General features: G+C 42.3%; 1 protein-coding gene and 1 non-coding gene across 5 annotated transcripts in view; both read left to right on the plus strand.

The window, feature by feature from the left end:
- Positions 1-21,621, plus strand: part of ZNF839 (zinc finger protein 839) — an 81,920-nt gene that overhangs the window by 14,280 nt on the left and 46,019 nt on the right. The window contains exon 1 of one of the 4 annotated variants that reach the window (XM_077123591.1): positions 17,413-17,931. The exons of 1 other annotated variant lie outside the window; for it this stretch is intronic. In XM_077123591.1, coding sequence (XP_076979706.1) covers positions 17,848-17,931 — 84 coding nt within the window. In that variant the 5' untranslated portion in view covers positions 17,413-17,847. Of the gene's footprint in view, positions 1-17,412; positions 17,932-20,355; positions 20,692-21,621 lie in introns of those variants that run through there. 2 more of the 4 variants (XM_077123590.1, XM_077123594.1) reach the window with 2 other exon arrangements.
- TRNAI-AAU (transfer RNA isoleucine (anticodon AAU)) lies at positions 16,917-16,990 on the plus strand. Its single transcript has one exon. It is a non-coding gene; the product is annotated as a tRNA-Ile (tRNA).

The following is a 21,621-nucleotide window of genomic DNA, read 5'->3' on the forward strand; positions in this document are numbered from 1 at the left end:
ATGCTTCCGGAATGATCCCCCTTGCTCTGACTCTACACCTTACTGTTTTCTGGGTACCACGCTGTACAGGGTGTGAGTCCCTGACCTAAATTTGTCTTTTGAGTATACTCCTAGAAAATGAGTAATCCCACAATTAATTGCTATTTAATGAAATTGGGTAGACCTGTTTAAGTGCTAGCCCATGTGTTACATAGGTATAGTAAGAGCTTAATGCTTGTTTAATTGTTAATCACTGTGCTAAATGTTAAATTCCTGTTTAATTCTTAGTTGGTATGTTCTGCCTAGTTATTAATTGGTGTGTTACTTAAATATAATTAGCATTAAGTGCCCATTTGAATTTCTTAGTTTGTATGTTCCTGCATTTGTATTGGTCAAATGTTCCTAATTACTTTCTGATTATGGAAATTCCTTAATAAGAAAGGCTTTTGACTGTATTGAAAATTGAAAAGATTTTAGTTATGGATCTAAAAAAAAAGGTGTTCTAGTTTGCTAGCTGCCGGAATGCAATATACCAGAAACAGAATGGCTTTTAAAAAGGGGAATTTAATAAGTTGCTAGTTTACAGTTCTAAGGTCGAGAAAATGTCCCAATTAAACAAGTCTATAGAAATATCCAGTCTAAGGCATCCAGGGAAAGATTCCTTGGTTCAAGAAGGCCGATGAAGTTCAGGGTTTCTCTCTCAAGTGAAAGGGCACATGCCGAGCACAGTGTCATCTGCTAGTTCTTCTCCTGGCTTCCTGTTTCATGAAGCTCCCCGGGAGGCATTTTCCTTCTTCATCTCCAAAGGTCGCTGGCTGGTGGACTCTGCTTCTCAGCTGGTAGACTCTGCTTCTCGTGGCTATGTCATTCTGCTCTGCTCTCTCTGAATCTCTCATTCTCCAAAATGTTCCCTCTTTTACAGGACTCCAGAAATTAATCAAGACCCACCCAAATGGGTGGAGACATGTCATCACCTAATCCAGTTTAACAACCACTCATGATTAAATCACATCTCCAGGGAGATGATCTGATTACAGTTTCAAACATACAGTATTGAATAGGGATTTTTCTGCCTTTATGAAATGGGATTTAGATTAAAACATGACTTTTCTAGGGGACATACATCCTTTCAAACCAGCACAAAAGGGTTTATTTCTGTGACATAATCTGGCCTCAAAATGATCTAAAATTAAAATACTACAATTACAGTTAAAGATATTACAGTTAAAATTGTTCTGCAAAAAAGGTAGAAATATGATGCAATATTATATATCCAATCCTTTAGTTGTCCCTATCAGAAATATTTCTATTTCTGTTTCTTGTGTAGCCAGCTTTCTATTTGTGTCTGCCTGTTCAGTATATATTCTCATACCTCCAGATGATAATAGCCAATTAATAAGAAAATTCTTAAAGAACTCTATTTATGTTGCTTAAGAATAATTAGGCATTTTATATAAATATATAATTTGGTACTTCTGAAATAGAAAAGGAAGGGCCCTCTGAGCAACAGGATGTAGAGCCTTAGTTTTGTGATTGCTGTGAAAAACCTGGACATTGGAGGGAGACTGCCTCTGGAGTTTCCCTGAGGCAGAAAACAAACAAAGGGTTGTGTTCTAGTTTGCTAGCTGCTGGAATGCAATATACCAGAAATGGAATGGCTTTTAAAAGAGGGAATTTAATAAATTGCTCATTTACAGTTCTAAGGCCAAGAAAATGTCCCAATTAAAATAAGTCTACAGAAATGTCCAATCAAAGGCATCCAGAGAAAGGTACCTTGATTCGAAAAGTCTGAAGTTCAGGGTTTCTCTCTCAAGTGAGAAGGCACATGAAGAACATCATCAGGGCTTCTCTCTCAGCTGGAAGGGCACATGGTGAACACAGTGTCATTTGCTAGCTTTCCCTCCTGGCTTCCTAAAGCTCCTCAGAAGGTGTTTTCCTTCCTCATCTCCAAAGGTCGCTGGCTGGTGGACCCTCTTCTTTGTGGTGCTGCAGCATTCTCTGCTCTCTCTGAATCTCTAGCTTTCTCCAAAATGTTTCCTCTTTTATAGGATTCCAGTAAACTAACCAAGAGCCACCCAAAAGAGACACATCTCCACCTAATCCGGTTTAACAACCACTCTTGATTGAGTCACATCTCCAGGGAGATGATCTAATCACAGATTCAAAGATATCAGTACTGAATAGGGATTAGAAGAAACGGTTGCCTTTACAAAATAGGATTAGGATTAAAACATGGCTTTTCTAGGGTATATATGTGTCCTTTTAAACCAGCACAGGTTGTCTCTGAAGAAACAAAGACCTTTTCCTATGGTCCTTGTTCTAGTTTGCTAGCTGCTGGAATGCAATATACCAGAAATGGAACGGCTTTTAACAAGGGAAATTTAATGAGTTGCTGGTTTACAGTTCTAAGGCTGAGAAAATGTCCCAATTAAAACAAGTCTATAGAAATATCCAATCTAAGGCATCCAGGGAAAGATACCTTGGTTCAAGAAGGCCGATGAAGTTCAGTGTTTCTTTCTCAAGTGAGAAGGCACATGGAGAACACAGTCAGGGCTTCTCTCTCGGCTGGAAGGGCACATGGCGAACACGGCATCATCTACTAGCTTTCTCTCCTGGCTTCCTCTTTCATGAAGCTCCCTGGGATGCATTTTCCTTCTTCATTTTCAAAGGTCACTGGCTGGTGGTTCTCTGCTTCGTGATGCTGCAGCATTCTCTGCTCTCTCTGAGTCTCTCATTCTCCAAAATATTTCCTCTTTTATAGGACTTCAGAAACTAATCAAGACCCACCCAAATGGGTGGAGACATGTCGTCCCTTAATCCAGTTTAACAACCATTCTCGACTAAATCACATCAACCAGGGAGATGATCCAATCACAGTTTCAAACATACAGTATTGAATAGAGATTATTTTACCTTTATGAAATGGGATTTATATTAAAACATGGCTTTTCTTAGGGGGCATACTTCCTTTCAAACCAGCACAGTCCTGGTCACAGCTTTAAAAAAAATAAATCTAATAATTGGAAATAGTTAAAGAAGGGCACAGGAACTCTCAAACTTCCACATGCCCAGCTTCATTCTGTCTGTGCAACAAATCTCTGCCCCAAGACCTAACCACCTAAAGCAGTTACAGTGGGAGGGCTAGGCACAGAAAGATATGGCATGGCTGGTTTAGAATTCTTTTTCCACTGGGCCTGGAGATTAGAAATCGTAAACATAAAAAAAAGCTACAGAACCTAGGCTATGTTTGTTAATATTTTTTTTTTCTAATACCTTTGCAATAGAACTGTAGTAATCAGATCATTATTAAAATGTAAATAGCTTTGGGATAGGAGTAACTAAATAAGATCTGATTACCAAATGTCAGTAAGTAAGATGGAAGATCTTTGAGAGATTTGGAAAGGTTTTCCTGGATTTAGGCTTGGGACAAATTAAACAATTCTAAAACTTGATAGTCAATGTACTTTTGGGCGGGCCATGGTGGCTCAGCAGGCAAGAGTGCTTGCCTGCCATGCCCAAGGACCCGGGTTCGATTCCTGGTGCCTGCCCATGTAAAAAAAAAATTAAAAAAATAAAATGTACTTTTAAAATTGTTTGTATTTTAAGATATTATGAAAACAAACAGATTTTTTCAACCTCCAATAAAAAGGATTTTATGATAAATTTTGAACTGAACAAATGCACTTTTATTCTGCTTGGGTATGTTCTCCCTAAATTTATACAAGCTAACTAATAAAATAAGCTAGTATTATAAATTCATTCTCAATATTCCTCTTAAAAACAGCATAGCTAGGGCGGTGCAACAGTCACTTAGTGGCAGAATTCTCATCTGCCGTGCCAGAGATCCGGGTTTGATTCCCGGAGCCTGTCCCTGCCAAAATATATAAATATATATATATATAGCCTAACTAGACAAGTTAGGTTACATGAACTAAGCAATGGACCTGTTAATAATGACACTAATAAGATAAAATAAGAATATGCTAATGCTTCAAATATATCCTATTTAAGAAATAGTAAGAATTAGTAAGAAATATAAATGGATTTTTAAATAATCTTAATTACTTGGATGTCAAAGAATCTGGCTTTTTGTTACTTGCCCATTTGTTACTTTGGTATGTGGAAGAATTTGAATTTGTAGTGGCTTTGTTAATGTCAAGCAGTATATTTTTGTTAGTAAATGGTGTCATAAGGGAAAACTTAGTTCTTAGCTTCAAAGAGTTTATATTCTAGTTAGAATATACTTATATCGGGGCATAGTGTAAGACAGTCATAATGAAGGAATAAAAATGCTGGAAGAATTTAAAAAGCAGATAGATAAAGAATGACTGGGCAGGCCATGGTGGCTCAGCAGGCAAGGATGCTTGCCTGCCATGCCAGAGGACCTGGGTTCAATTCCCGGTGCCTGCCCCTGTAAAAAAAGAATGACTAAGAAGTCCTCATAGAAGAGATGACAAATGAGAAAGTAACATTAAAATAGACCTCTGAACTAGTTCTTTTGGAAGTCATAACAGTTTTGTAAACTAATTTATTGCCCGGTATTATTTAGCACTTGAGAATAATATGAAAATTTGAGGGTTTTTCTGGATATAAATCCCTTAAATATTGAAAAGGCTGATTATATTTCAATTTGGGCATTTCTGACCTCTGAAGGTAGTGCTGAATTGAACATTGATTGATTTTAGGCATATTGTAATCATTTGTGTGTTCTGGCTGGCTGTGTTCCAAACCAAGCATGAATCTCTTCCTTCTTCCATTATTTTGTCGATTCAAGTTCATGTCATACTATAATGCATTTCAGAGTATTTGGGGTAGAAAATGGAGGAGTGTTTGCAAAGTCACTCGAGGGACTGGGAAAAATAGAACTCTTGAATTTCCCTACCTGGAGAATTCCTGACATCTTCTTAGGAAAGAGAAGTTCTCAATTTACTAGGCCAGACCCTCAATCTTGAGTTTTGCCCTTATGAAACTTGGTTGAGCACTATAGTTACTAATATAGTTATAATAATATTGTTTCATCAATGATAACAAAGGTAGCACACTAATAGGAAATGTTAATAATAGGTAAAACCTGAGTGGGGCGGGAGGTGTATAAGGGAACTCTGTCTTCTCTACATGATTTTTTGTAAGCCTACAGCTGCTGTAATAAATTTAAAATAAAAACTAAACACCTGAACATCTAACCACCTGCACTTTAAAAGCCCAGCTTGAGGTGGGGATAGGGGAGTGTTCTCCAGTACCCTGGCAGCACCTGCCTCCACATTCTCCCTGACTTCTCTTTCCCCTAAGACAAACACAGAAATACCACCACCATCATCACCACCCAGCCCCACCCCCCGCAACCAAAGGAGCTAGTGCCCATTCATTTTTCAGGCCAGTACCAGGCACAGAGTGTGCTGATTATAAAGGGGGGTTATTCATGATCCTGAGTGGAAGAAGCCAGGCCCAAAAGACTTCATGCCATATGATTCCATTTATAGGAAATGTCCAGAATAGGCAAATCCATAAAGACAAAAGTAGATTAGTGGGTGCCAGGGTCTGGGTAGAGTGGCAAATGGAGAATGACAGTATATGGGTCCGGGGTTTCTTTTTGGGGGTGACGACGGTATTCTGGAATTAGATCGTGGTGATGGTTGCACAATATTGTGACTGTAATAAAAACCGCTGAATCGTACACACAAAATGGTTTAAATGGTGAATTTTATATTATATGAATTTTATCTCAATTTAAAAATGTGGAAAAAATATATAAAAATCAACGGTGGTTCTTGCTGGTGTCAATTGCTGTAGCTGTAAACACAGCCCGGGCATGCTGGGCCCCTGAGCAGAGGCTGCAGGTCCTTAGCCCTCACCGATACCTTGGGATGCAGCCTGCGCAGCATCCTCCAGAATGGGAGATTAAAGCACGCAGAACTGGGACCTTAGCAGGAAGTCAAAGAAGAAATCTGTGAGAGATTTTGGCTAAAGCAATGATTCTCAAGCTTTAGCGTACATCAGAATCACCTGGAATCTTTTGCCTTCAGGTGATCCTGGCTTGTTAAACCCATAACTCTGTCCCCCACCCTGCCCCCAGAGCTTCCGAGTCTGTGTGTCTGGGGCGGGGCCAAGAATTTGCATTTCAAACAAGATTCCAACAGCTGCTGCTGCTGCTGTTGCTGTTGCTGTACCTGGACTGTATTTTCAGAACCACCGGCCTAGATATCCCTTTATTCTCCTTGTAGTTCTAAATGGAATGGGAAATGCTTTTTCAAGAAAAAAGAGTGACTACCAGGGAATTTCTCACCCTGTTGTAAAACATTCTCAAATGTTGGCAGGCCGAGGTGTCTGCCTTTTCGAGTTTCAACTCCTATGTGGTACCCTGAATACTCCTGGACAGACAGGTAAGGGTGCTCCCTACTGTACCCCTTCCTAGATGCCTGTGAAATGGGACTTGGAACCACAGTGCATCTCAGAGCTCGGATTTCAAAGATGGGCATGAACACTGCCTGATTAATACCACTGGAGCTTTCTTAAACATTTCCTGAGACAGTTCATCCTATATCCGAGCAGAAGGTTTTTACTTGTTTCCAATGTCCATGGATTCCATTCACGAGGCTCTGTTTAGTGGGCAATCTCAGGGGTTACTGTTTTTCCTTCTGCTAAGCATCTTCATTAATGTTTAAATAAGGAAATGGGCGGTTGTTAAAAAGAAAAATTAGGCATGACAGACATTTCAAATGTGTTGGTTTAAAACCACGTTCTTCAATCCTCATTCAATATTGCTGGGTGTGATCTTCTTATTATTTCCATGGGGATGTGACCCACCCATTCAAGGTGGGGTTGCTTACTGGAGCCCTTTAAGAGGGAACCATTTTGGAAGAAGCTTCAGAGCCAATACAGCCCACACAGCCAGAGACCTATGGAGATGAAGAAAGAAAACACCCCTGGGGAGCTTCATGAAACAATAAGCCAGGAGAGAAAGCTAGCAGATGTTCCCAGAGGTGTTCTGGATAGTAACACCTTTCTTGAATGAAGGTAACCTTATTGGTGCCTTAATTTGGACATTTTCACGGCTTTAAAAATATAAACTTGCAACTTAAATTCCCTTTTTAAAAGCTGTTCTGTTTCTGGTATATTGCATTCCAACAGCTTAAACTAAAACAGAGGGAAAATGCAAATCTACCTAAAGATGTTGTTAGACATTGGATTCAGTTTAGAAAATAATAAACAGACATCAGAGGAATTGAACAGGGATATGAAATAAGAAGACTCAAGAAGAAAATTCAGTCCACCCAGATTGAGATGGCAGAGTGCGAGTTCCATGGCTCTGCCCCACAGGAGCTTTGAACAACCAGCAAGCACTGGCAGGAACATCTCTCTAAAAGCTCTGAAAATAAAGAACTGCAGAAGCAGAGGGAACAGAAGAATGAAGAAAAGGCCCATACGGCCTGGGAAGGATGTGACCTGCACTCCCAGTCCCGGCTCTGGAAGAGGTAGAGTAACTCCTGTGCACATAACCCTGCGTACATATGCCTGGCCCAGTCTGTCTGGTGATGGCTTGAGGGACTCACTGTCCCAGAACTTGCCCTCAGTGTAGAAGGCAATTCACAGGCTCTTCTATAGAATGTTGGGGGAGAGCAGTTGAGTGGCTGCCCTGGGACAAGAGATTGCTGGCTGCAGGGCATAGAACTGTGAGGAAAGTGCTGCCTAGAGAAGAGGGGGCATTTGGTACCATGTAAATAGTGGGATTCCTAGGGCCATAAGCATGCCACCAACAAGACATGTGCAGAAAGTAAAATGTTCAGGTGGTTCCTATGCTTTTTTTTGGGGGGGGGGGGGGGCGGGTGCGGCGCAGGCAGTGCATGGTCCAGGAATCAACCTGGATCTCCGGCATGGAAGGTAAGTATTCTTTTTTCTTTTTTTTTTTAATTACATGGCAGGCACCAGGAATCGAACCTGGGTCCTCTGGCATCGCAGACAAGCATTCCTGCCTGCTGAGCCACTGTGGTCTGTCCAGAAGGCAAGCATTCTACCACCTGTGTACCCCCCAAGGTTCTACAGTTTGATCTGGAGTTACTGTCCAAATTCATCATGGATAAGCCCTGGAGGAGAGCACTCACACAGGGCAATTAGCAAAGAATAGGAAAAATATTTTCTTTTTTCATTATTTTTTGTTAGCTCCTGGCATTCAAGAAAAAGCTATCATGACACTAGCTGAGTACAAGTTTAAAGAACAGATGTTGCCATCTAAGTTTCAGCAATAACGTATTAAAAAAGCAAAATGTCCAGGTTTCAAGAAAAGATTTCAAACTATACAAAGAGATAGGTAGTGATGGCCCAGCCAAAGGTGAAGATTAAAGCATAAAAGACTATCAAAGAGGAGGACCAGACCTGAGACATACTAATGACTTCTTTTTAAAAAATGATCCTAAATATGCTCAAAAAGTTAAGGTAAAACATGGACAAAGAACTAAAGGAACCAGAAAACCAACAGATGAACACAAACAATATCAATAGAGAGATGGAAATTATGAGAAGGAACCAAACAGAGCTGAAGACCACAGTAAGAGAAGTTTAAAATTCCCTGAAGGGATTGAACAGCAGATTGGAGCTGGCATAAGAAAGAATTAGTGAACTTGAAGATAAAATAAATCAAGTTGGGTGGGGAATGGTGGCTCAATGGCAGAATTCTTGCCTGCCATGCCAGAGATCCAGGTTTGCTTCCCAGTGCCTGCCCATGTAAAAAAAATAATAAGTCATTCAGTCTGAGGACCAGTAAAAAGAAAGAATGAAGAAAAGTAAACAGAACCTAAGGTACCTGTGGGACACCATCAAATGCACTGATTGTGCATGCATTGTGGGAATCCCAGAAGGAGAAGAAAGAGGAAGGGGCAGAGATAATATTCAAAGAAAATAATGGCTGGAAACTTCCCAAATATAGTGAAAGTCATGAATATACACATTCAAGATGCACAACGAACTCCAGAAAGGATAAACCCAAATAGATCCACACCATACCATATTATAATCAAACTGTTGCACACCAAAGAGAGAATTCTGAAAGCCACAGGAGAGAAGCAATGCATCATGCAAAAGGGAGCCTCAATAAGATTAAGTTCTGATTTCTCATTGGAAACTATGGAAACAAGAAAGCAGTGGGATGACATAAAGTGCTGAAAGCCACTGAAGAATTCTATATCTGCAAAGCATTCCCAGATAAACAAAAACTGAAGGAGTTTGTCATCACTAAACTGGTCCTCCAAGAGATGCTGAACTTAATGCTGCAGGTTGAAAAGAAAGTGCAATAGACAATAGACCAAAACCACATATATAAATGTTAGTACTATTATATTTTGGTTTGTATCTCCACTTTTTACATCCTACAGGATCTAAAAGGCAAATACATAAAATGTAATGGAAATAAATCGTTTTGGATTCATATAGAACATGTAATTTATGACAACTACGTAATGATGGGGGGATGAAGGGGCATAGGAACATGGTGTGAGTATACTATTGAAGTTAAGTTGATGTCAAAGCAAACAAGATTTTTGTAGACTTAAGATGTTACATTTAAGTCCCATGGCACCTACAAATAAAATATAGAAGAATATGCATGCTCATTGAGGCAGAAATTAGAGTACAGCTTGCCAGAGATGGGGAGATGGGGAGTTAATGCATAATGGGTGTAGGGTTTCTGTTTAGGGGGAAATGGGAAAGTTTTAGTAGTGGAAGGTGATGACAGCACCACAATATTGTGAATGTGATTAATCCCATTGAATGGTGTGCTTGAGATAGGAAAGTTTATACTGAATGTATGTTCCCACAATTTTAAAAAAAGAAAGTAACTAAAGAGACAATGACAAGTTGTTACATGATCTTAGACGGGATTTAGCATGGAGAAAAGGCATCAAAGGGACATTATTGGGACATGAAAAAACTGGCATGTAGACTGTAGGCTTGATATCACTGTTAAAGTTCTTGAGCTCAATAACTGCACTTAAGATGGTTACATAAGTAAATATCCTTGTTCTTAGGAAATGTACATGAGAGTATAACCTACACTCAAATGTTCAGGAAATGGATTAATAGACAGATATAGATTAGCTAGACGATAGATAAAGTAAATGTAGAAAAACATTAAAATTGTGGATCTGGGTATGGGCAGAGTACAGGGAATAGGTGTATGTTGGGGTTCCCTGTATGGGATCTGTATTGTTTTTATAACTGCCCTGTAGAACTGAATGTATTTCAAAATAAAAAGATGAAGAAAAAGAAAATAAAATTAATATGAAGAATGGTAGTTACTCAAGTGCTGTAAATGAGATCATGGATGCAAAAAATAAGTATACTTCTGGCTAGAGAGAGAGAGGTCTGTGCGTGTCTTTGAGAAAATGCACTCTGAATAATGTATCTAGATTTTTTTTAAGTGCATGTAAAGTTTTTTTTAAGAGAGTAGAAGTGATTAGAATTTGGTTCTTAAAGCAGTAGTGGGGAGGGAATCATACAGGGTGGCCAATTTTAGGACCATTTCCTCAGTTTTGTAAAATGGAGATTAAAATGACCCCTCAAAATGGTTGTCATGAAGATTACGTGAGATGTTGGTGACGTACAATGCAAATGCTGGCTAACTTTTGCCCAGAGTCTAACTTTTGTCCAGGACCTGCCCCTTACCACTTACTCAGTACATGTTTGTTGACAGAACCAGGAAGTCCCTCACCACAAACAGGTGCAGCCTGGTTTTCAATGAGTACTCAGGATCCATTACAAACTTTAAGCCTTGATGGGCTTGGGTTACAGAAGCTGAATGGTCTGTTGTTGGAGACCTGGGGAGGTGGAAGGCTTTGTCAAAGTCACCATCCTCTCTTGTGGTAACCACCACAAGCTCAGACCTAAGTACATGTCTCCTAGCTGCCTGCTCTTCTAAGACTCTCTGTTACATCTGTGTGGGTCCAAAATGGACGAAAAAGCTTTGCAGTTCATTGTACAGATTTTAAGGATATTTTTTCAAAGTCCCTGGAACCAACTGATTTGGTGTAGCAAATTAGAAGCAACATCTGAAACATCCTTCTGTTTGCCTATTTTTCTTTTGTATTTTCTAGGAGCTTTGGCATAGTACATGTTATGTAATGAAAAGTTTCATTCTGTTGTTTTTTTTTCCCCCTTTCATTCCTTTTTTCCCCCCAGAATTGACAGGTAAGAATTCAGTTTCAATTTTGAAAGTGTTTTGCTCTCTCTTTGTCTGTGTGCACCAGGGCTAACTCAAAATTTTAAAAGTGTAAAAAGAAGGTTGGGAGATAGTTCAAGGAAATTTTTCAGGAGATAGACAAAAAGACAGAGACAGGGGCCATAGGAAGGAAAAGAGAATTAACCCAGAAGGTCTGACTTCTGAAGAAATGGTGTTCTAGAAAAGTAAAAGAGAATATGGAGTGAAAGAGATTATCAGAGAAATGGCACCAGGCCAGAATAGAAGAGCGTGTTTCCAGACCAAAAAGGCCCATGAAGTGCCCAGCACAGTTAATTTTAACAGTCATTCAACAAACATTAATTGAACACCTACTATGTGCTATTATTATCCTGTAGCAGGAAGGGTTCTAGCTACACTTCTTTCATGCTGGTCACTGCTCCTTTTCCAAACCTGCTTCTCCAGCCTTCCTGGTGGTCAGGTGAGCTACCTGACATCCTTTCAATGAAATCTGTTTTGCCAAATTCAGCTAGATTGGGATTCTGCTGCTGGCCATGGGAACCCTGATGACACCCCAGCTGCCACAGTGGTTTACTAGGGAAGTCAGACTGGAAGAGTGGAGGGTGTGAAAAGCTGGTGCTCCTGCAGCTTCCAGGCCATTTGGGAAGTTTTGTCTTCCCTGCATTGTTTTCTCCCTTTTTTTTTTTTTTTTTTTTTTTTTGCATATATACCCTATCACTTTGAGTGGGTACTGCCAGATGCTAACCCAACAGCTGTTTCAACCCTTCTCCTTGGACCACAGGATTCATCTATGTGCTTAAAGAAGATGGGTCCCTCTCTTATCTCCAGGAGATGAATCATGACTGATCTAAATCAGTCACTGTGATCCCATTATTTCTTACCACTGACTGTATTAAGGTGGCCCTGTGACCCAGTCCAGGTTAATGAAATAGTTGGTGGGTTTACTGGAGGTTTTGGAAATATTTTCTCCTCTAGCAAATGAGCTTTGTTTGGGGGGCCTTCCTGCATATAATTATACTGCCATAATCCTATCTCACTTTGAAGGAAATATCTATCTCCATACCCTGTGGGAATAAGGGTTGTTGGATTGGTTAGGATGCATTGGGTTGCAAGTAATGGATCACCTAACTGAAAGCACTTAGTAATCTCATATAACAAGAATATGGAGATGGGTAGGTCAGTGTCATCAAAGCCCCAGTATCTTTCCATCCTCTGTGGTGCTGTCTCCCACACATCCTTGGGCTCATTGCCTCGTAGTTTCAAGATTGCCATTGCAGCTCCAGTCATCACATTCCCACATAACCTGTGTCAGGCCTCCTCATTTTATCTCATCGTATCAAGGAGCAAAATCTTTCTCTTCTGCCCACTCTTCCCCTCTTCATCAGATTTGTCACAGCTCTTATACCCTGTGACATTGGAAAAGTCTCAACTTTGTCATCTATAAAGAGGCCCTCTCTCACAGTTATTTGGAGGAGTTCATTAAAAATCCTGACACATAGTAGACTCACAATTCAGTTATTCAGCAAATATTTATTAGGTATGGTTTCAATTTAGACAGGTCTGATTACTGCCCTCAAGAAACTTATTATGGTCTGTCTTTTTTGGGGGTTGCTGGCAAGTGAACATTCTACTGTTGAACCTCCCATGCACCCAACTTATGATCTCTTGAGGGAGATTGATATTAAAAACATAATCACACACATAATTGTCAATTAGAGGTGGTGTTAAGGGCTTTGACAAAAACAAATGTGGTGCTATGAGTGTATAATGGAAGCATTTAAATTAGATTTGGGTTGGGGAATGTATCGGTCAGCAATAGCTGCATAACAAAATCTCATGGCATACAATCATGCCATGTACCTGCTGGTTTATATACGTGCTGGTTGTCTAGGGCTGCTGTGTTAATCTCAGCAGGGCCTAAACTGGGCATATCTAAGCTTCAGGTTGCATTCAGCTCTGCTTCAGGTATCTGTCAACCTCCTGAACCCAATAGGCTGGCTGGGTCATGTTTTCTCAAGGAAGAGCAAAGGCAAAAGAGACACCTGTAGGAGACATGAGTTCTCTGAAAGCCTGTACTCAGAACTGGCCAAAGTAAGTCAAAAGATCAAGCACAGAGTCAAGGGCATTCAAAAGTACACTTGTTTTCAGGGGGAGAACCTGCCCAGCTATGTGGCAAAAGGCAGAGATACAGGAAGGGGTGAAGAATTGGGATCAAGAACTTGTCTACCACCAGGACATAGCATTTAAAGGGAAACTGGGAGAAGGAGTAGTGTATCACAGGGGTCCTGGGTAGAGGGGAGGCTTATTTCTAGGAGGTTCTTCCCTTCTCTGAGTAAGTGTGTTGAAGAACGTCACCCCAGCTTCAGGCTAGCACTCTGGAGTAAAAGGAATGCACATGTTGGACCTATTGTGCCAAGCCTGGGGCCTGGAGGGCCATCACAAAGAACCTGTTTGCCAAGCCTGGGGCCTGGAGGACCATCATGAAGAACCCGTTGTGCCAAGCCTGGGACCTGGAGGACCATGACATGACCCCCGTGAGCCTCTGAGTCAGGATAGAGGCAGAACAGTTCCTGGTCTGGGCAGGAACAAGTGATGGGGGCTCCAGGGTTTGCTACAGGTGGATCCAAGAGTACCTTGCCTCCCGTTCTGGTTAAAGAGCCCAAAGATTTACTCAGTTCCAATGAAGGTTAATGCCAAGTCAGCCTTTGCATAGCTGGGGAGAGTTTACAGAATGCTATCCTTCATTTAACCTCTACCCCCCGCTCCAAAACCTGGGGGGTGAAGAAAGCAGACATCACTGTGTCTACTATTTAGACTACTGTAAAGAAACAGAGGGCCTTTTTGGTAGAGCCACGTGAAAGCCAGCAGACGCCGCCATGTTCGCCATGTGCCCTTCCAGCTGAGAGAGAAATGTTGGACGTCATTGGCCTTCTTGATTCGAGGCTCCGTGCCTTGGATTAGAGGGAGATGTGACTCCACCCATTACCTACAGGTATTGATTAGTTTACTGGAATCCTTTAAGAGAGGAAGCATTTCGAAGAGAGAGAGAGAGAGCCATGAGAATCACAGGAGCCCACGCAACCAGAGACCTTTGGAGATGAAGAAGGAATACGCCCCTGGGGGAGCTTCATGAAACAAGAAGCCTGGAGAAAAAGCTAGAAAATGTCACCATGTACACCATGTGCCTTTATAGTTGAGGGGGAAACCCTGAATGTTATTGTCCTTTTTGAACCAAGGTATCTTTCTCTGGATACCTTAGATTGGACATTTCTATAGCCTTACTTTAATTTGGACATTTTCACAGCTTTAGAACTGTAAACTTGCAATTTATTAAATTCTGTATTTTAAAAACCATTCCATTTGTGATATATTACATTCCAGCCGCTTGCAAACTAGAACAGGGTCCATGTTGAAAATATACATTTGTAGGCCTGGATGAGAATACCTAGGGAGGGTTCCAGCAATTTCTATGTTTTATAACTATGCCAGATGATTCTTATTATCACACAAATTTTGGAAACTGTGGTGAGGAAGATGGAGTGTAGGCTTCAGAGTTAGAAAGATGTGGATTCTGATCCATTCCTTTAACAATCATTTCCAAAATATGCACACATACCAGGCACTATTCTAGGTGCAGAGACTAAAACTGAAAAGCACCTCTCTTTTTTTTGCCATTATGGACCTTCTGGTCTACTAAGAGTTCCACTCTAAAATGCCAATCAGGTCCTAGCTGTGGGACTTGAATGAGCCATTTAAAGAATAAAAGTTTTTTATTCCTCTTGTCACAAAAGCATTATGAGTTCATTGAAAGGAAGAAAGAAACTCTAAGCCAGGGTTCAGTGAGTTCATGAAGGAGAGGGAAATCCTCAGCTGCCCAGAGGCCTGATGTTCATATTATGTGAAATAATTTAGAATGGAAAACAAAAAGTGGTGAGGTTGGTGGGGTTTGGTGGTGAAGAAGTCCAAGTGGTTTTACCTTTGCATGGGGAATTGAGCCGCTTGACCACAGATAAGCAAACATAATCTGCTTAGTTCCCTTGGGTTTTGAATTTCTGCATTTATTACCTGAATGGCTAGTTGCCAGGCCTAATAGGTGTTTTTAACAAATCCCTTCAAAGTTGCCCTTTGAAAAGAGAAATTATGGCAGCCTTGTGCTGAATTTGAGCTTTCACTTCCCCCAGGAAGATATGATCAAACCAAAAGATATTTTCATTTTGTTGATGGTTTCTTATAACAAGGCATACTTACCTTTGGATATAGTATTGTCGCTCACTTGTCAGGGGATATCAAAAATAAACTGAACTTGTCTGGAATTCACTTTAGTATAACCTATGTCTTATCTACTTGCCAAAGCAGGAGTGGTGGTTTGTTTTGTCTTTTTTACTTGCTGGTTTGTTTTTTTTTTTAGTAAATAAATTGAAGTGCACTAGCATTAAGACTAATGTAATAATGCTATTCAAGTTTATTCTGTAAAAAATAGATAAGAAAAATAAAATACTGTTTTCTTTGATTCTTGAAAAAAGAAAAAAAGAAACAGAGGCTCTGAGAGGCACATTTTAAGGTCATATGGCTAACAAGTGGGAAACGTAGAACCTGAATTCAGGTCTAAATGAAATGTTCCTGCTGAAACTCCCTGTTACTTCTCTCCTCCTCCTTGGGGTCCAGAGTCAGCCGGCTCCCTTCTCCCTGACTCCAGTCAACCCTCAGCCTTCTCTCTGATCCCATCCTGTAGCAAGCTCCCTCTGCAATGCCCTTGTCAACATGCCCCGAGAGAATAGATGCCCAGGATGGAGAACAGGACACGGAGCATATCAAGAACATTCAACAAATGATAGCTTTAGAGGCAGTGATTTCCATTTCTCCATCTAACTCAGCATTCAGAAGCAAACTTGGCACACAGTTGATACCCAATAAATAGATGTTGGGTGAATAAAGCTATACAGAAACAGCTTCACACTCATTGCAGTTGTATTTCTAATAGTAAAAACTGGAACCATCAACATAAGAATGTTTAACAAACTAAATCTGTTGGTTGCGTATTAGATGTTATTATGAAGCTTAATTGTGTTATGCGTAACAATGCTATAATTTCCATAATTTAAAAAAGTTAACGAAAGTGCAAAATAAAGACACTTCTGGGAAAGGGGGAGGGGAGGAAGAGAATTATGGTTATCACTCAGTGAAATACTGTGGAACCATTTCAAATAATATTTGCAATTGGGGATAAGGTTACCTTGGAATACTAAATACAAAAGGCAAGATAAAAATTTGTATTATTTTTACAATGTTACATTGGGTCTCAAACATGTATTTTTAAATATATCTGTACCATGAAAAAGAAATACTGGTAGGAAGGATGCCAGGTCCCCAGCAACTGCTGTTACTGGGTGGTGGGGAATTTAGTATTTTCGTTTTTTGTTCTTTCTCTGGTTTTCTGTATTATCTAACCTTTATTTAACCATGATATAGGCTTTTGAGCTGCAAGGATTCTCGGAGATAAATAAAAATAGCATAGACTTGAAACATTTGGAAATCGTCTTACTCCGGAGCTAAGCTTCGGATCTGCAATTTGCATTTACCCAGTGAAAGCCTCAGTCCTGTAGGGAAGCTACCTCCCTTCTAGAAGCGTCCTGGGTTTCAGTTTTTGTGATTGAAGATTGGGAAGATCCACCGCCGCCTGCAGCCTCTTGTCAGGAGGCGCGAGCGCAGCATAGAGTCCTCATAAAAACAGCGGCAGAAACTAGCGTCGGATGGCCGGTTAGCTCAGTTGGTTAGAGCGTGGTGCTAATAACGCCAAGGTCGCGGGTTCGATCCCCGTACGGGCCATGAGTGTTGCGTTTTCTTCCCTCCGGTTTTGCTCGTTTAAACACTGCTTGGTAAAAATTGTCTTTCGAGGACGTGGGAGAGAATCGCAGATCTCCCCGGGAAGCTCGCGTGGGAGACAGGAGGATCCCATCGCGGGCTTCCCGCATTTGGCAGGCAGAGTCAGGCCTTCAAAACCGACACAGCCTAAGATGAAAAGTTGCTTTAAAAGCAAAACGGGCCATCCGACCCCCGCCTACCGCTTGGAGGTGACACACAACGAATCCGGGTGCTCTCGGATGCCGCTTTACCATCGTTTTTTGAAGCAGAATTTCACAGGCGGGACCTGCGTTTTCACGGATATCTTGAAGTTGAAAATCCGGGTCTGGAAATAATTCAATCTACAAGTATTTATTGGTCGCCTACTGCATGCCAGAACCATTCTAGGGAGGTTATAAAACAGCAAAGGGGACGCGCGTATCCCTGCTAGCAGAGGCTTTAACCAGCTGAGGGCTTGTACTCAGTGGTACCTTCTCGTCACAGAAGCATCTGGAAACTATCCTTTGCTACTCTTTGCTTAGGCTGCACATTTCCTCCTTTTAATTCTGCATTTTGCAGCCAGAAGGATGAATTTATCTCAGTGTCCAGGTCTGGTCAGGGATGTTTACTTAAACCATAGCCGCTTTCTAAAGTCAACGCCTTTTCCCATCAGGATCCAGCAGGGGTTCCAGTCATTTTTGAAAAATCTCCAGTGAGAGCCTGTACTAAATCATTCACTATTTTCTCAAATATTTGCCGAGCTCTGACTGAAATCAACGGCAGCTCAGCCCACAGCCCTTCAGTGTAAGGAGAGGTGCTTGGCTGATGGTAAATGCTCCCAAATGCCAGCTGTGCCAACTGTTATTCTGAAGTTAGAAAAGCAGGACCTGGGGTGGCGGACACCTGGAAAAGACACGTGTAAGCAGGTTAGCATCATACCTCAAGAAGGTGATGCAGGCACCTGCCTGCAGGGACACAGTGTGTAATAGCCAGGACAGGCTGCTGCCCTCAGAGTGTACACTTCCCTTTCCTAAACAAGAGCTAGAGAGGATGGAAAAATGGGGTTCTTGGATCTAGGGGGCCTTAGGTGACCTTCTCAGGTGGTTAATATTAGAGTGGAGTCCTGAGGACAGGAGGATGAGAAAGGCTTGCTTTCAAAACTTAAAACTAATGCTACTGGGTGGTGCAACGGTGGCTCAGTGGCAGAATTCTCACCTGCAATGCCAGAGACTTGGGTTCGATTCCCAGTGTGTGACCATACAAAAAACAAACAAACAAACAAAAACCAAAAAAAAACCTAATACTACCATAATGCAATATACCAGAAATGGGTTGGCTTTTATAAAGGGGATTTATTAGGTTATAAATATACAGTTCTAAAGCCATGAAAATGTTCAAATTAAGGCACTAACAAGAGGATACTTTCACTCAAGAAAGGCCATCATACTTGGGGTTCCTCTATCATGTGGGAAGGCACCTAGCTATGTTTGCGGGCCCACCTCTCCTGGGTTGATTTTTAAAATTGCTCTTTCAGCTCCTGTGGGTCTTTCTACCTTCTGCTGGGGCATTTTTCTTCTCCAAGGGTCTGTGGGTCCTGTCTTAGCTTCCGAGGGGTAAATTCTGGATTTCTTCTCTTAGCTCAGCATCTCCTGGGGCATATTCTGTCTCCAAGGGTCTGTCATGTCTCTGCATTCTGTGTTCACTCTGAGCTCTCTCTGTTTTCAGCCATTTATTCTCTTCTTAGAGGACTCCAGTAAAAAGATTAAGACTCACCTTGACTTGGTGGGTCACATCTAATCAAAAGTTCCCACCAACAAGAGGTTTGTACCCACAAGATTGGATTAGAAGAACATGGCTTTTCTGGGGTACATAACAGTTTCAAACCAGCACAGAAAGCAAAAAGCAATTCAAAGAAATTCCACACATCTGCTCTCTCCTCTCACCCAGTCTTAGCTGGACTACTAATGAATTAACTTACAGCACTGCTGGGATATGGTGAATATTGATGATGATGATAAAAATGCTCCCGTGGTGAGAAAAATAATCAGAAGTTCTTCCAGAACCTTCATGGACACTAGCCTGCACTCCAGCCTGCCCCATTTATCAGCATCATATTGTGCTGCAAAATGCAAATTTCCTCCCTCCTCCGGCTGGTGTCCCCCTGCCCTCCTCAGGGAACAAAGCTGAGACATGCCACTACAAGTCAAGATGAGAAGGCTGCAGAGAGCCACGAGAGTAAAGAGAAGGGGCAATCAGGAAAGACTGGGCTGAGGAAGAGGTGTTGGTGGAGCAGAGGTGGGAAGTTTCCTCGGTCTGGACATCTATCCATCTATTATTCATCCCTTGAGCAGACCCTCTGTGCAGGGTCTGTGCAGAGCACTGAGAGTAATACATCACTCCTGCCCTCAAGGTAGCCTAGTGTGGATAGATGGATAAGGATGGGTGGGTCTCCTTAGGAACAGTCTGGGGTTGGGGGACACCCTCGTTAAAAATGCAAGCTTTGCCATGGGACTACGGTGAGCCCTGTGGTGGCCTATGTCTGTGGTGAATAGTAGAAATATGAGAATGTCCTTTCATGAACTATAGCAAATGTATGTCACTAGTACAAGGTGTTAGTAATAGGGTGGTATATGGGGGGAAAATACAACTACTGCAAACTATGAACTATAGCTAACAGTGATATTTTAGTATTCTTTAAATATAAATAAATATCTATAGAGACAGAATTAGATCAGTGGTTATGTAGGGCTGGGGAAGGACAGAGGGATTGAGAGTGACTGCTAAGGGGTGTGGGGTTTTTCTTTTTGGAATAATGAAAATATTCTAAAATTGATTGTGCTGACCAATGCACAACTCTTTTATAGTAAATAGGCATTGAATGTACACTTTGGATGGATTATATGGTATGCTATATTTCTCAAAACTGCTATAAAAAAAGAAAGAAAAGAGAGCATATAGGATAACTTTTTTTTTTTAATGCAAGCTTTGGGTCTCACCCACATCTATAAAATCAGAACGTCTGGGGGTGAGGTCCCCAAATCTCCGTATCTAGACAAGATCCTCAGGTGATTCCGATGCACGGTGACATCGAGAACAATTGAATGGTGTGATAAGTGCCGGGGCAGGGGGCTCTGGGAACCCCGAAGACCTTCTCCTGGGAGATCCGGGAGGGCTCCTGGAGGAAGTGACGCCTCAGAGTTAAACACGCCCTTGCCAGGCAATAAGAAAAAGCCAGGTCAACTATGCTAATTCAGCCCTTGGAACGGCGTGGTCTCACCCACAGGTGCGGTCGCTTTCTGAAGTATCTTGGCCTGCGGGGCGCTCCGTAGTCCGCCCCTTTCCCAGGTGACGCACATTCGAGTCGACTCTCGGGGAACTGGGTTCGAATCCCCACCTCGGCCGCTATGGCGGGCGCGGAACCGGAGGCCGAGGAGAGTAGTGAGGATGGCGGTAGCGGCCGGGCTCCCTCCGGCCAGAGCGGCAGGGTCGCGCGCGTGGCCCCGCTGGGCCCGGAGCAGTTGCGGCGGGTCCTGGAGCAGGTGACGAAAGCGCAGCCTCCACCGCCGCCTCCGCCCTTCATGCTGCAGGACGCGGCGCGGCGGCTGCGGGACGCGGCCCAGCAGGCAGCCCAGCAGTTGGGCCCGGGCGCGGAGGTGCCGCGCCCGCCGCGCCTCCTGCCGCCCCAGGTGAGGTGCCGAGAGGGACGTGGGGAAACTGAGGCCCGAAGCGGGCGGAGGTCGCGCGGCTAGGTTGGCCCGGCCCACGCCTTCGCTTCACCTCCTCGTCATCTCTAAAGCTACTTGGCCGGCACCTCGATTTCCCCTCGGTACGGAGGGCTTTGCCGACGCTGAGTCCTCTGCCGGGGATGCCTTTCACAGCCTTGTCTAGGGCTCCTCCGTGCCTGTCAAACTCGTTTTATGGACCTTTCGTTCATCCTTTCAGCATTAATTGAGCATGTAACTGGCTTCCAGGCCCTGTGCCAAGTGCAGGAGGTGCAACCTTGAACGCAGGTGCTGGGAGCGACAACGGAGGGGGCTGCTATAGAGTGGGTAGTCCAGTAGGCCTGACACTCGGGCTGAGATTCGAGTGGATTAAAAGGAATCCAAGTATAGCACAGCTCAGGCCCGGACGCTTTAGAATTAAGTATAGTAGTTTGCTGCATGATTTGCCACCCTGAGTGGGTAGGGACTGCTTTGCAACCCCAGTGCCCTCACGTGTCTGACACGCAACTCTTTTTTTAATGAATGAGATATGTGATATTACAAAACATCCTTACCCAGTGGGATCATTTACTGGGTCACACAACTCTTGGTTGCTAGGGGAGCTGGAACTAGAACATGGGTCTCTGGAGCCCAGAGAGAGGGTCCACCATTATACTAGAAAGCACACTTCTTACTCATCTGTAAAATCACATCACATCTGAAAAATCACATCCTCTCTCAGTTTTGGGATTGTTGATGACAAAGTGCTCCTCACCCTAAAATTGCCACAGAAAGACTTCTTCCAGTAGAATAAGGAGGGTAAAGAAAAAAATCAGCATCCCTCACTGGTTTTGTTTTTGTTGACTGAGTGATTTTGTCAGTTTAGGGTTGTATCGGGTTTTTGATTGTTTCGGT

This window comes from Tamandua tetradactyla, chromosome 12 (genome assembly GCF_023851605.1).
Source record: "Tamandua tetradactyla isolate mTamTet1 chromosome 12, mTamTet1.pri, whole genome shotgun sequence".
NCBI lineage: Eukaryota > Metazoa > Chordata > Mammalia > Pilosa > Myrmecophagidae > Tamandua > Tamandua tetradactyla.